Consider the following 13,962-nt stretch of genomic DNA (forward strand, 5'->3'; position numbering starts at 1 on the left):
AGGCAAAGATGGTGTTGCGATGGTAAAGGGTGTGAACGATTGCTGTGGTTGTGGTGATACGTCTGCTTTGCGATGATAGAGCTGTGATGATGGGTGTCAATGCGCGACAATGGGCGAGAATGGGTGACATGGGTAAACGATGGGGTTGGGGAGGCGAAAGGCTGGACAACCCACGACCCGCCCACCAGGGCTTTGGCTCTGACAGGCGCTGACTGAGAACATAGGCGCATGAGGAGACATGGTCAACGCAAACGTACCGTTTGGCGTCACAAACGAAGTTGATGCATCGTCAACGGCGAGTCAACGCAAACGCACGAAGTTGGTGCCAACTCCAGTAGACGGCGAGGCCGGCGGCACGCGGACGCCAGTCAACGGCACCGTTGACTCGGTCCTGCACAACCAGCAGCTACAGTCGCGACGGGATGTGGAGGTTGGAGAAAAGCGACTTGTCAATAATCGGCCGCAGATGTTCCTCAAAGCCATTGCCTCCGGGTGGACGTTGACCGGGGCGGAGCGAGCGGCCTCGACGAGGCCGACGTAAACATCGCCGTCCTTGCGGCCAAGCGCCGAGTTGAGGAGAAAGTCGGGAAAGTTAAAGGCGTCGACAAGGGCGACGGCATCGGGGCGGATGACTGCAAGGGTAGCGTGGACAATGTCCTTGACCCACTGGCTCTGGCCCTTGGAGAGGTACCCCTGGGCGAGGAATGAGCCGAGGTCAGCCTCGATGCGCGATGCAGCGTAGAGGCGGCAGAGTGCAGTGAGGATGCCGGCCAGATCGGGGCATTCGACGGTGGCGATGGCGGCGGCAAAGTTGCGGACAACCGAGTACTCACAGTGCGCGCGCGAGGCGGCACAGAGCTCGACCATAAGGTGGTTCCACGCCTCGTCGTAGTCGACGCCCGACGCGAGGAGCGCGTCGAGCCGGCCAGTGACGGCACGGACGGCCTCGCCGGCCCGCGCGGCGAGCGTGGCAGCGAGCACATCCAGCCGGCCCATGTCGGCCGGATTTGCCGCCGCGCACGTAGCCCCGGGCCGCGCCGAGAGGTAGGCCACTCCGGCAGAGAGCGGCTTGCCGTCGGCAGCCTGCCGGCACGACTTGATGAGGTAGCGTGCGGTCTGCAGAGCGAGGACCACGTTGTCGCCCTCGTACGTCACTGCCGGCACGTACCAGGTGTAGAGGTACGGGAGGCCCGAGAACTGCGAGAAGCCGTGCCCGCCGCATGCGCGCCGTGCCTCCTCGATGCCGTCGGCGGTGACCGTCGTCGTCATCGACTTGAGCCCAGCCGACGTGGCGTGGACCTCGGGAAGGACCGAGAGGTCGTTGTCCTCGAGGTCAGCCTGCAGCCGGCGGTAAAGCTCCATCATGTACTCGCCGGTAAAGTGAAAGGCGTACGCGGTGGCGAGCAGGATGAGCAGCCGGTGCTGCTGCATGGTGTAGTCAAGGACCACCATCTCGCCGCCATCACGCCCGCGGGTGGTTCCCTGCCGCCGCACCGCAGAGTAGCGGATGGCGATAGTGCAGGCACGCGCGAGCGCGTCCGACGCTCCAGCAACAATCATGGACCGGATCCGGATCATGGTCCCGTACCCAATCTTCTCGTGCGGCGGCTTGGTGTAAGTCCCATCGCGCGCCACCGTTGCGTACCGGGCGAGGAGCTGGTTTCGCGGAATGCGGACCGAGTCAAAGGCGAGGTACCCGTTGTCGGCGGTGTTCCATCCAAACTTGGGCCCGATGTCACCGATGACAATGCCCGGCAGCGGCGTGTGGTCCTCGAGGTCACGGACTTGGACAATGAACGTGTGCACGCCGTAGTCGGTGCCATCGATCATAAGCCGGGCGTGCGTGACGCAGTGGGTCGCCGCCACGCCGAGCCCACCGGGCCACCACTTCATCGATGTCAGCGTCGGCGAGTTGAGCACAAACTCGTCGGTCTCAACGTCAAAGGTGGCAGTCGTCTCGAGACCACGCACGTTTGACCCGTGCCCGAGCTCAGTCTGGGCATACGCACCGATGATGGAGAACATGGCGGCGAGCGGGAGCCACTCTGCCCGCTGCTCGTCAGTCCCCTGCGACTGGATGGTCGGAATAAACATGCCATGGTGGAGCGAGGTTGGCATCGGCTCGTTGACGTAGTAGTACATCCGCACCCCATCCTCACGATCGAGGCCGGCCGCCAGCGTCAGCCGCACGATTTCTTTGAACTTTTGCATTGCCCGCGCCAGCGACTCCTGCCGACCCACAAAGTATCGATCAGATGCCTGCAGCACCGCATGCTCCTCCACCATCGCTGCCACGCGCTCCTTCTCCGCTGTCGCCTCCTCTCCGCCGTCCAACAGGTGCGTCATGGCCCGGACATTGAAAGACGCTGCCGCACGCTCCCGCGCAAGCAGCGCCACTCCCTCATGCTTTGCCTCCAGAAACCCTTCCTTGCTCGCCGCCATCCTGTTCTCTTGTTCTGCGTAAAGTGTGACTCTAGCCGCTCTCGCCGTCCGCGCGCGGTGCGCTGTTGCCGCTGACGCTGACGCGTGACGTGGAGGAAGTTGCGGGATGGGGGGGTGGGGGGTGGATTGAAAAAAAATGTTGTGGCGGGGGGGAAGGGAGGGGGGAGGGGGGGGGCGGAGGCGACGACTCCAACGACTGCAACGATTCCACCGACACCGTTCATGCTACAGCACAATGCGGAAGATATAGCCATAAACTTGGTAGCAGTCCTTGTACCTATCAATCACCATTGCGCTCACCATCGATCGCCATCGCCAACGATGACTCAAACGATCGACCACCGTCGACAGCCATGACTATGACCATGACAATGACAATGACAGAGGAGGCCACTCACGGCAACTCACCTCACCCACCGCCATTACCCCCCCCCCCCCCCACCCCACCCACCCACCCACCACCACACGCAACACACCAAATTATCTCCACCATGAACGACCTCGACGGGGTTGCGCGGCAGCTGCTGTTTGCGAAACAGAGCAAGTCATCGCCAGCAAGCACCTCGTCAAGCAGCAGCCATCCGTTGGCGGGAGGAAAGGCGGGAGAGGGGATGGGCAAGGTCATGGCCACCGAGGCTGTGGTTGGCTTGGCCACAACAGCAAGTGCATGGGCTCTCGCACCGTCAAAGTATGCTGTATGGTTGGATCTCAGCTCGCGGCTACCCACTCGCTACTCCGGACACATCCAGATCGAGGCTGATGCCATCGCTCATCCCAAGGTCAAGCCCATGCCCAAGCCCATGCCGACGCCGACCACTGATGCCGCTGCTGCCAATTCTCCGGCTTCTTCGTCCGCAACCCATGTGCCGTCCTCGAGCTTTCCTGCTGCGCGTCATGCAGGCTCGCTCGCGTCGTCGTCGTACGCCTCGCGCTCGCTGATCGACGCGGTCGTGCTCCGTGCGGCAGAGCACATTAAGCTCGGCGACGTCTCGGTCGACTCTGCCAGCTCAGGCAGCGGGCTAGTGCCGTCGGCCATCCAAAGAGTCACTTCGCTCCCGCGGCATCCGCATCCGCCGCAGGTCGACGGCCTCGAGTTTGACGCCGATGCTGCTGCCGGTATGGTCTTCTTTGTCCTTCATTTTGAGCCGCCGCTGCGGCCCGGGCCGCTCCTCCTCCGCATCGCCTTCTCCGGTGCCATGGCTCGCTCGGGCATTGTCCGCCCGGGCCTTGTCGCGCCAGGCTCGGCCAATGCCCGTACTCTCTCGCTCGCGCTCCTCGCCCCAGGGGATGGCGGCGCCGTCTGGCCAGTCGTCGGCATCCGCGGCGCTCGCTGTAAGACCCTTCTCTCGCTCGTTGTACCAGCCGCGCAGCGCGCCCTCGCCTCGTCGCCGTGCGCGGCCTCGCAAGAGCTTGATGCCAGTTCCGGCTCGGGATCGGTTGTCGCTGATCGCGTCCGCCACGTCTTCCGCCTCTCGCGGACCGGCCCCGAGACGAGCTACGGCTTTGCGGCGGGCTCATTCGACTCACGTATCGCCTTTTCCGACGCCGGCTACGCGCTCGGCATTCATGTCGCCTATGCTCCGGACGCCGCCACCGGTGTCGGCCACGACGGCGCCCCGTCAGCTGCTGCCGCCGCCGCTACTCTGGCCATGACCTCGTTTGCGCTCGACACGCTCTCGGCCGCGCTTTCCGCCATCGAAGACGTGCTCGACGCACCGCTTCCGATGGACAAGTACGACATTGTCATTGTACCCGACGGTGTTGCTCTCCCCAACGCGGCCCCGCTCTTGGCGCTCGCCTTTACAACCGCCGCCAACATCGTCTTTGACCCAGCCCTCCATCCACCGTCGCAGCTCCGTCATGTCGCGTCCTACATTGTCGCCACCGTCATCGACTCGATCCTCTGCGTCGCCGCCTCGCCCCTGCCCGACGCCTGCGCGCCCTGGCTTGGTGCTGGCCTCCGCAAGTGGCTCGCTGACAAGGTCCTCGCACTCCTCTTTCCCTCGTGGAACGTTGCCGCTCTCACCACCACCGCTCGCTTTGCCACGCTCCATCATCCGCTCGCCACGCGGCTCCCGCTCCGGAGCACCATGTCGCGTGCGATCACGCAAGCGATTCTTCCCTGGCAGTCTGGACACATGGCCGGCATCGCCGCCATGGTCTTTGCATGGATTGGCTCCGGACCGCGGACTGCGTTCTACCGATCCTGGGCTACTCTCAACGCGTCCTACTCGGACACCACACTCCTGGCCCTCCTTCAACGCCATGCCGCCAAGCCGCTTGACGTTGTTCTCGCACCGTGGTTCGAGGCTGCGGGCGTCCCGTCGGTTCATGTCACGTCACGTAGTGACAGCGATGGCATAGACTCGGGATCAGGCTCGGATGCCTCGGCAGTAGACTCTGAGTACGACGACAATGACGACGCAAACGCGCTCTTCCTCCAGCTGGAGGTCTCGCAGGCCGGTGCCGTCCAGTACTGGATCCCACTCTTCCTCATGCAGCCCGGTGCGTCACGAGTCCGGGTCAAGGTCTTTGCTCATGGCCAAGTCACCGTTCACATTCAGACCGGGGCCTGGATCGCCGTCAACTGGCTCCGCTCCGGTCACTACTCTGTCGTGTACTCGGGACCTGTTCTCCGCTCTCTCCGTGACGCCGCAGTCTCGCACGCGCTCGGTGCACCGTCGCGCGCGGCCCTGGTGTATAACGTCGGTGCAGCCGTCCTTCAGCGCGCACTCCCGCTCACCAACTACCTCGACCTCATCCAGGCCGTCGGCACTGATGACGAAGACGCGGTCGAAGTCTGGCTTGAGCTCGTTGCCTCGTTTGACGCCATCTTTATTGCAGTCCGCACCTGCCGCATCCCAGCGTCGCCCGCCGGTTCGGCCGCCCTGGCGCTCCTCACCACTGCTGGCCGCAAGGTCTTTCGATCTGCGCTCCGGCTCACCGGCTGGGACCGTGTGGCCTCCGAGGCGCTCGCTATGACCTCTCTCCGCACCGACGTCATCCGCCTCCTAGCCGTCGTCCTCGTTGATCCGGAGATTCAGACCCGCGCCGTGACCAAGTTCAACTCGGCTGTCGTCCATCGCGAGCTCGCTCGCTCACACCTCGCACTCCCGCTCGCGCAGGCCGCAGTTCAGGCGACAGGCAAGGATGCGTTCGAGACAGTGCTTGAGGTCTACCGCGAGGCCCCAAGCACCCGTCGCCGCCTGCTCGGCGCGCTAGGCACTGCTGTCTCGCCACTTCTCATCAGCCGTGCCCTTGATCTTGTCCTCCACTCCACCATGCCCGTCGAGGGCTGCGCCTGCATCCTCACCTCAGCGCTTGCTACAGAGACCGGCGCCCACAAGACCCTCGCTTTCCTCGCTGACAACCTCGGCGCCGTCCACTCGCGCTTTGTCGCTGCCCATGCCCACACGCTTTGGCTCGACGTCCTCGCTGCACTCGTCGCCGGCTACGGCCCGCCGTCAGACACTCCAGCTGCAGATGTACCCGCCGCTCTCGTAGACGCCACCGAGCTCCTCCGCGAGCTGCTGGTCGACGCCGTGCCCGGTGCGTGGCAAGTGGTCGCCGCGCTGCTCGACTCTGAACCCAGCAAGTAACAACCGCAGAAAGGCTGCGCCCAGGCACATCAGCCAGTCGGCACGAGGCTATTTACCTTCCGAAACCGCGTGTACCCGGCATGGCCGACAGCTTGCCGCGCGGCGACGCCATTGACAGCGACGGCCGCCTCTTCCGCCGCTTGGCGAGCACGGACTCGAGGTTCGATGACGAGACGAGGAGATTCATGTTGGCGCCTCCGCCCGAGTGCTTGCGTCCGAGCGAGTCATCACCGCCCGAGCCACGGCGGACGTGGCGAATGCGCGAGGCGATGTCCATCGGAACCGGCGGAGCGCTTGGCACACCGCGCGCTTCGCTGGAGCCTGACTTGGTTATCGACGCAAGCGAGACCGACTGCGACCGCGGCCGAGAAAGACCGGCTTGAATGCCAGTTGCGATCTCCTGCTCACGGACGGCTTGCAACCGCGATTTCGACGTCGACGACCGCCGGGCGAGCCCCGGCGAGGGCGACTTGAGCCGCCCAGCCTGCTCCAGTCGGACGTTCGAAACGTCCGAGAGAATATGGATGAGTACGGCCTGCATGCGATCGAGCTGGTGCGGAGCGAGCGTCGAAAAGTCCTTGCGCAGGTCGATGAGCTCATTGAGCGCAGAAAAGACTCGCGGCGCGGTGTGGCTTCCGAACAAGAATGACGTCCCACCCGCCCGCCCGATCGACGCCATCGCGGCTGCCTGGCCTAACGCCTTGGCAATGACTGCTCCCGACACCGATTGCCGCCGATCGCCAAGATCGCGCGGAGAGAGCATGGCCGGCGCCGACGCCTTGCGGTGGCCACTGCGGCGTGCCATTGTTGTCGCGTCTGCTGGCGACGAGTCGGTGAGGTACGACGATGACGACACATCCGAGGTGTAGTACGAGTAGCTTCGATCCGAGTATGAGTACGACGACGCATCGGCAGTGAGCGAGCCACGCTGGATGTCAGTGTGGTTCGATGTGACCGAGAGCCGAGTCCGAAACGCGTCCTTGGAGCCGTTCTCTCTCGGGGCTTTGGACTGCCCACCGTCGTCAGACTTCTCGCCGTGGTGTGGCTGCGAGATCGACTGAACGAGGCCATCGTCCGGGCTGGGCGACAATTGCGACAAAGGCAGCATCGGCATCGAGGTCAGCGCGCCCGAGCCCTCGCCGTTGGCAATGGTTCCCATCGCATATGGATGCAGTCGCGTCTGTGACGCCACAACCGTGCCGGTCGACGTCTCCGTTCCATCGCCAGAGAGCGACGACGACAACGAGCTTGTCGATGAGGCCGAGACAAGAGATGACGAGTCAGACGACGAGACAACAAAGTCGGTCGACTCGGTCGCCTTTCGCTGAAGCTGGTGGCGGTGCATAATCTCCCTTGTTGACTCGAGTGGCTGCGAGGTTGTGGACTTGAGCACTTGAAGCGTGTCATCCAACGGCTTGGGTGGCGTCGCGTACGTAGAGTGCCGCCGCGAGCCCGAGCCAACATCTGCAGCTCCAGCCAAGGAGCTCGAGACCGAGTCCGAGACCTGAACCGACGAATTGAGCGTAGTTGTACCGGACGAAACACGGACGTTCAGGCCGCGCGAGTTGCCATTCTCGGCCGAGTCCCGCCCCTTGTACACAACAGTGTTGTTGAGGTCCGACTCGGAACCAGGAAGCTCCAGCGCTGAGCTGGCTAGCTGGGCCGAGCGCGCAAAGTCAGCCTTGACGTGGCCACCGCTGTCCAACTCCGTCTTGCCGTCGCCGGCTCCTCCCCCTGCCGCATCAACCTTGGCAGTCTTGCGGGCCCGCTTTGCAGCTTTGCGGGCCTTGCGGGCCCTTCGAGCCTTGGCCTTGGCCTTGGTTCCGTGCTTGCGTGACACCGTTCCGCCGGTGGGCGTGGTGGCAGAGCTCGGCTCATCCCCCTCGCCGTCAGGGGACAGCGCCTGGTGCGAGACGCGATGCGAGCCATGGCGCGAGCTGTGGCGTGAAGTGTGGCGCGAGCTGCACGAGCGGGAGTGCGCTGCTGATGACCCGTCCTTGCGGCGGCGCCTGCGCTTGTCCTTGCGCTTGCGCTTGCGCTTGCGACTGGACCTGTATCCATGGTGGCGGCATGGTGACCGCGAACGCGAGGCCGACCCCGAGAGCGGCGAACTGCCATGGCGACCGGCCACTGTGCGGTGTGCAGTCTCGTCATTAGAGCCTGCACCTGCAGCAGCATTGATCTTAGGAATTGTGGTCAGACTCTGACCGACACCGCGCATGGATGCGGTCTGAACCGAGATGCGTGGCGCACCGCACTCCGAGCCAGAATGGCCAAGATCAGTTCCAAACTCGTGAATGACGTCGCTCTGCTCCGAGGCTGTGTCAGAAGGTACCTGTCCAGGAAGAATCGGGCCCGAGGTGGAGGTTGCGGCAATAAGGCCTCTGCTAGAGACGACCGGCGGCAGGTTCGGCTGTGCTGGCGGGGCAAAGCGTGATGGTGAGCGCGGGACCGAGCTAGTCGAGCCCTGCGAGCGGTTGAACAGCGTCTGCTGCTGCTCGGCGGCGTGAGCGAGGAGGTCACCAGAGGCCGAACGGATGATGTCCACAATCGGAAGCTGGTTGGTGATCGAGCGAGTGCGGGAGCCGGAGCGGGCGCGCGCGAGCGAGAGGACAGCTTCACGCGACGAATACGCGGCAGCACTGCGGTCAAACGAGCCGTTGAGCATAGCGGTGGGCATTTTGGGCGAGGGCGGGCCGATGGCCTGCTGCGACGTAACCTCATGTAGCGAGAACGAGCGGTTCGGATCGTCGTCATAGGAAGACTGGCGCGCAAGAGCGTGAAGCACCTCTGACGAATTGAACGGCTGGAGCTCAGTGCCTGAGACGCCGCGGTGGAGCTCTGTTCCCGAGACGCCGAGCGTTTTCCCGCCAACGTACTCGAGCTTGTCGGCCAATTGCTCAATGTCCTCCTCAGAGTCTTCGTTGTCATTGGCCTTGTTCTGCCGCTTGAGCAACTCCTCGGCAGCCTTGGTGTAGAGCTCGTCGGCGTAGAGCGGAAAGTCTGTGAGCGCCGAGTCCACGTCGTCCTTCTCGAGGACAAAGACGTCGACGTAGGTGCGCGCGACGATAGACGCGTTCCGCTTTGCCTTGAACAGCAGCGCCTTTTCGCCAAAGTACTGGCCCTCGCCGAGCTGGGCCACACGACCAAGATCGATGGTGATGACGTCGACGATGCCGCGGGTGATGAAGAACATGGACTGGCCCATTTCGTTCTCTCGGACAATGTAGTCGCCGGGAGTGTAGATTTCGGGGCGGAGAGCAGACATGAGGGCCTGGATGAACGGCTCGGCGTTGTTGAGGGCCTTGAACATGGGCACTTCGCGGAGAATGTTCTTGTTGAGGTCGTCCGAGACGAGGGCTCGCAAATGCTCGGGAAAGTCCATGAGAATGATGTTGTCGTTGAGGCCAGCCTGTCGCTGCCACAGGTACTCGTAGTACGAGCGGATTCGCGCTTGGAGGCCGGGCGCAATGCCCTTGTGGCGCATCCACAGGTTGACAATGTCCATCTTCTTCTTGTGGTCGGCCTTGGTCGCCGACGAGTTGGCGATGAGCGAGCCGACGTTACCAATAATGGCGGCAAAGACCACAATGCCCATAAACAGAACAATGAACATAAAGACGAGCTCAATGTCGGACTGTGGGTAGTTGTGATCGGGGCCCATGCCAGTCAGCAGCGTGGTCGACCAGAACAGCGCGCGCATGTACGGTCGGAAGGTCGGCTGGTCGAGGTAGAGCTCTAGGCCCTGAGCCCAGCCAGAATCGCCGGTGTCGGGCCATTGGCCGCCGTTGCTGTCGTTGATGCGGTAGACAAGGTAGAAGAAGCAGCACGCAGTCCAGTGCGCCATGCCGAGAATGCCGAGAATGAGCTTGACGACTCGGTAGAAGGTCGGCCTTGACGTCGCCCGCTCCCAGCGGTGAAAAACGACGGGACGCGATAGAGGAAGCCGATGCGGTTGATGCGGAGGATGGCGTGGATGGCACCTGAGCGCGAAAAGGCTGGCAGGACGCAGAGTACGTCAAAGGCAAAGTTGGTGGTGAGGTAGTGGAAGGCGTTGAGCGGGCGGTCGGTGACAATGACCCCCAGCACTTCGTAGCCCATGAGAAACCGCGTGGCAATGTCAAAGATAAGCACAGCATCCAAGCAGTAGTCGACGACATACCACCAGTACGACTCACCGAAGCGCGGAAAGACCATCCGCATGGGGATCGTCGCCGAGTTCCACACCGTGATGAAGAAGATGAGGACCGAGAGAATCGACCGTACGCTGGTATCTGGTTCTCTCAGCGAGTCCAACCACCATTGTGACGACACTAGATTGCGGATGCTGAATCCCGTGCTTGCTTCGGTGTTCACCGCCGCTGTATCAATCGGTGGCAAGATTTGCCTGTGAAACACGAGGGAACCGGTAGACGTAGCCATGGCCACGTGTCGAGGTCAAGTGGGGCATGAGGCGAGAGGGGAAGCATGGATGCAACCAGATGACCGAATGCCACCCAGCCCATACCAGGTGGCGCCGTGGGCCGTGAGCAGTGGCGGCAGTTGCGGCCGTGCGGTGAGAGAGAGGGAGGAGAGGGAGGGCAGACCGAGTATGGTTGAGCGGAGGGAGACAGAGGGCAATTCGTGGCCAGTGGTCATACGGGGTGGCGTTGGGGGAGGAGTTGCGGGGTGGGTGAGTGGCTGGCGGGAGGAGGAAGGAACAGCCGAGGTGAAGCTGAGCGGTGCGGCAAGGATCAACGTGGTCGTACAGAAGGGTGTGCGGGAGGGAGGGGGAGGGGGGGGGGGGCTGTATGGAGGCGTGATAGAGGGGAATGAAGGGAGAACGGGTGGGTAGGAGATATAGTGAGGGGAGGTAGTGAGGGTGGGAGGTTGTTTGCGTACACAGAGTTGGCCTCTCGTGCTCGCATGGAACGGAACCATGCCTTGGGTCCCGGCATGGTGCGCGCGAACGACGAGTGCCGATCAGTAGCAACCCGCCGCGACTGTTGGGCGCTGTTTGCTTGTCGACGGTTGAATGGTGAATCGACAATGCCCCTCTCCCCTCCCCCCCCCCCCCCTTCCCTCGCACACACACATGATGCTCTGCACTCGCCCGATGTGGTTTTATTCCATCAGCGACAATGAGGGGGTAGGGGGGGATGTTGCAAGAGTATGAGCAGAACGCTCGCCCGATCAGCGAGCCGAGGTTGCAGCAGATGGCGGCTTGGGCTCTACCGCCGCCGAGTTGAACAGATGAATGACACCATCATCAGCGACGGCGACAAGGAGAGGGCCCTCGGATGGTGGATGGGCCGAGAATGAGACGGCGCGGATGGTGCCAAATCCAGAGGCCTCGGTGTCGAGGCCGGGTGCGTTGCAGTTGAGCGTGTACAGCGGAGTTACCGAGGCGGTGCCCGAGGAAAAGTCCGGCTCGGCGTCGACGTCAAAGACAAAGACCTGCGATTGCGAGGTACCGACGGCGAGGAATCGGGCCGATGCCGAGAGATCCATCGGCGTGTACCACAAGTCTCCGCCCGTGTACCGCATGGCGGCGAGGACGTCGACAAAGCCGCCGTGTGAGACCAGGGCGGTGTCGTTGAAGACCTCGTAGAACATGTCACCGGTCTTTGGGTCCGACAGCGCCAGCGGTGTCCACCGGACAATGGTCGACTCGACCGACTTGGTGCAGAGCGTGTCGCCGACGTACCGCAGCGAGTCGACGTAGTTGGTGTGAATGCGGAAGGACCAGAAGGCTGGATGCGAGACAAAGACAGCCTTCCAGGGTCGGCTCGGGTCCTCGGCCTTGTAGGACGCCTCCATCGCCCGCAGCAGTCGCACCGTGTTGAGCTGCCACACCCGCACCGACCGGTCCATCGAGCCGGTAGCCATTTCGGTGCCGTCCGGATGGATGTCGAGGGTAAGCATCTCGGACACGTGCCCGCCGTCGCCTCCAAAGATCGCCACCGTCCGCTCGGTCTGTACGTTCCACAGCCGTGCCGAGTGGTCCTCTGACGCCGAGAACAAGAGGCAGTCGTCGAGCGGATGGACCCTGAGCTCGTGGACTGCTCCGCCGTGGCCGCGCAGCGTATGCACTACCTTTTGTGTCGTCGTGTCCATGACGCGGATGACTCCATCGGCGGCACCGACGGCAAGGAGTGCATGCCCGGTCGCCGGCTCGTGCAGCCACGCGAGAGAGTACAGCGTACGTGCCGACGACTCATCGTACAGCTGCAGCAGACGCATGCTCCCGTTGGCACAGCACTGCAGTACCGCAACTCCCGTCCCAAGCAGGACTGCAAAAACGTCAAAGAGTCGTGGGTTGAGCGTGTTGAACGCAATCCGGTACGATGAGGTTTGAGAAAAGTTGAGCTTGATGGCGTTGACGTGCGCAAACGAGCCAAGGCCTGGCGACGGCGGGAGCGGAGGCGGGTCGATGTCAGCTGGGGAGGCCGCTGCAGGTTCCTGTGCCGGTGGACAGGCCTCCGCTTCCGCGCCGAATACTTCCCCATCGTCGGCCACATACAGCGCCTCGAGAGCGTCAAGAGCCTGAGACGGCAGCGCGTTGCCAGATGCCAGGCGCTTGTCCCATCCGAGGCTGGTGGAGTATGCATCCGCCAGGCGATCTTCGGCCTTACGGGCAAGATTGTCGGTCGCCGGCTTGGAAGGGTCAACTGGGGCGTCAAAGCACGCCACCGATGGCTGGCGGAGAAAGTATGGCAATACAATCGAGTCGAGCGAGGCCAGCGCGTCGGCGACGGCTGGGATGGTTCCAGACTGGCGAACATCGCGCTCGCGAAGCGCAAGAGCGGCCCGCGACCCGTTGACAGCTTCGCGGATCTCTGCCCTGACAGCCGTGCGGCGCGCACTCATGTGCGGAGCAAAGGCTTTGCTCCGCGGATCACGCGAGCTTCCCTCGGCTGCCGCAGCGATGGCGAGGTCCTCGACAAGGTCACTGGCGGCGCGCATGGCTCGCCATCGCTCACGCTTGACAGACGGGTGGACAAGTGCAGACGCGCCCTCAGGCATCGCAATGCCCAACGAAGCCGCAGTCGACACCACTTTTGCCGGTAGCGGGGCGTGTTGGTCGTCGTCACTGTCGCAACCGGTCAGTCCGGCAGCAGCAGTCGCCTCCTCATCCTGCGGCGGATGCCACGGGTTGATTGCCACGCCTACGGCGGTAGTCGACTGCCGCCGCAGTAGCTGGGCGTGGTAGTCCTGCCGCTGCACACGAGCACCGCCACTACCCGACATCTCCGCTGCCGACTTTGCAGCACAGCGGGCAGCGCGGCGGTGAGCATGGCGCTTCCTCCTCGTCCGCTTCCGCTTCCGGCCCTGACCATGTGACAGCGGTGGACCACCCGCTTTTGCCGCTGCGCCCAGAGCCATCCTCAGTATATGCTCGTGCGTTTGCATGTGCAGTGGAGGCTCGCCAGCGCGAGACGTTCTTGTCTTGGACGTTGACGACGATGATGATGACGCCTTGAAGATCCGGCTTGCGCCTGAGTTCTGCGACGATGGTGAGCCCCTGCTAGCCATAGTTTGACTGAGCGAAGCTGACATCGATGGCTCACTTGATGCCATACTCTCCTCGTCCAAGCTTGTCGTCCCCGAGGAATACCCCGAGTTGCCCTCCTCCTCCTCCTCCTCCCCGCCTTCTCCGCTCGCGCTCCTGCTCAAGCTCTCGCTCTCACCCAAGCTGATAAGCATGCTCTTCGCTGTCTTGCGTCCGCCCGCCTCGCCACCAGCTTTCTTCTCAACGTCACACCTCTTTGCCATGGTCGGCGACCGAGGGTCGTGCAGAGGTGGAGTGGGGTGTTGGTGTTGATGCACGGGGGTGGGTGAGGGGTGAGGGGGCTTGGGGGTGGCTTGGCCGGGAGTTGGTCGACAGCAGAGTGAGGTCGTGCCGAGGGGATCGGTTTGTGTGGGGGAGGGGGGGGGGGGG

General features: G+C 63.3%; 4 protein-coding genes across 4 annotated transcripts; 1 reads left to right on the forward strand and 3 right to left on the reverse strand.

Moving 5' to 3' along the window:
* Positions 1-406: 406 nt before the first annotated feature.
* On the reverse strand, positions 407-2,442 carry AMSG_02419 (peroxisomal acyl-coenzyme A oxidase 1; the record flags this gene model as incomplete). The annotated part of the gene is made up of 2 exons (XM_013905507.1): positions 407-472; positions 499-2,442. 2 exons carry the CDS (start codon positions 2,440-2,442, stop codon positions 407-409), a joined length of 2,010 nt encoding a protein of 669 aa, XP_013760961.1.
* Positions 2,443-3,053: 611 nt separating this feature from the next.
* On the forward strand, positions 3,054-6,056 carry AMSG_02420 (uncharacterized protein; the record flags this gene model as incomplete). The annotated part of the gene is made up of 1 exon (XM_013905508.1): positions 3,054-6,056. The coding sequence occupies one exon, from the start codon at positions 3,054-3,056 to the stop codon at positions 6,039-6,041; it is 2,988 nt and encodes a 995-aa protein (XP_013760962.1). The 3' UTR covers positions 6,042-6,056.
* A 19-nt stretch (positions 6,057-6,075) lies between these two features.
* AMSG_02421 (cyclic nucleotide-gated olfactory channel) lies at positions 6,076-10,978 on the reverse strand. Its single transcript, XM_013905509.1, has 2 exons — positions 10,923-10,978; positions 6,076-10,428 (listed from the first exon to the last, which is right to left on the reverse strand). The coding sequence occupies exon 2, from the start codon at positions 9,886-9,888 to the stop codon at positions 6,094-6,096; it is 3,795 nt and encodes a 1,264-aa protein (XP_013760963.1). The 5' UTR covers positions 9,889-10,428; positions 10,923-10,978; the 3' UTR covers positions 6,076-6,093.
* Positions 10,979-11,129: 151 nt separating this feature from the next.
* AMSG_02422 (polycomb protein eed) lies at positions 11,130-13,271 on the reverse strand (the record flags this gene model as incomplete). Its single annotated transcript, XM_013905510.1, has 1 exon — positions 11,130-13,271. The coding sequence occupies one exon, from the start codon at positions 13,269-13,271 to the stop codon at positions 11,214-11,216; it is 2,058 nt and encodes a 685-aa protein (XP_013760964.1). The 3' UTR covers positions 11,130-11,213.
* Positions 13,272-13,962: the final 691 nt, after the last annotated feature.

The sequence above is a fragment of the Thecamonas trahens genome (genome assembly GCF_000142905.1).
Source record: "Thecamonas trahens ATCC 50062 unplaced genomic scaffold supercont1.9, whole genome shotgun sequence".
NCBI classification, from domain to species: domain Eukaryota; order Apusomonadida; family Apusomonadidae; genus Thecamonas; species Thecamonas trahens.

Coding starts and splice junctions, on each gene's coding strand:
- AMSG_02421 (XM_013905509.1), bottom strand. CDS start 9,888: ATGGCGCACTGGACTGCGTGCTGCTTCTTCTACCTTGTCTACCGCATC.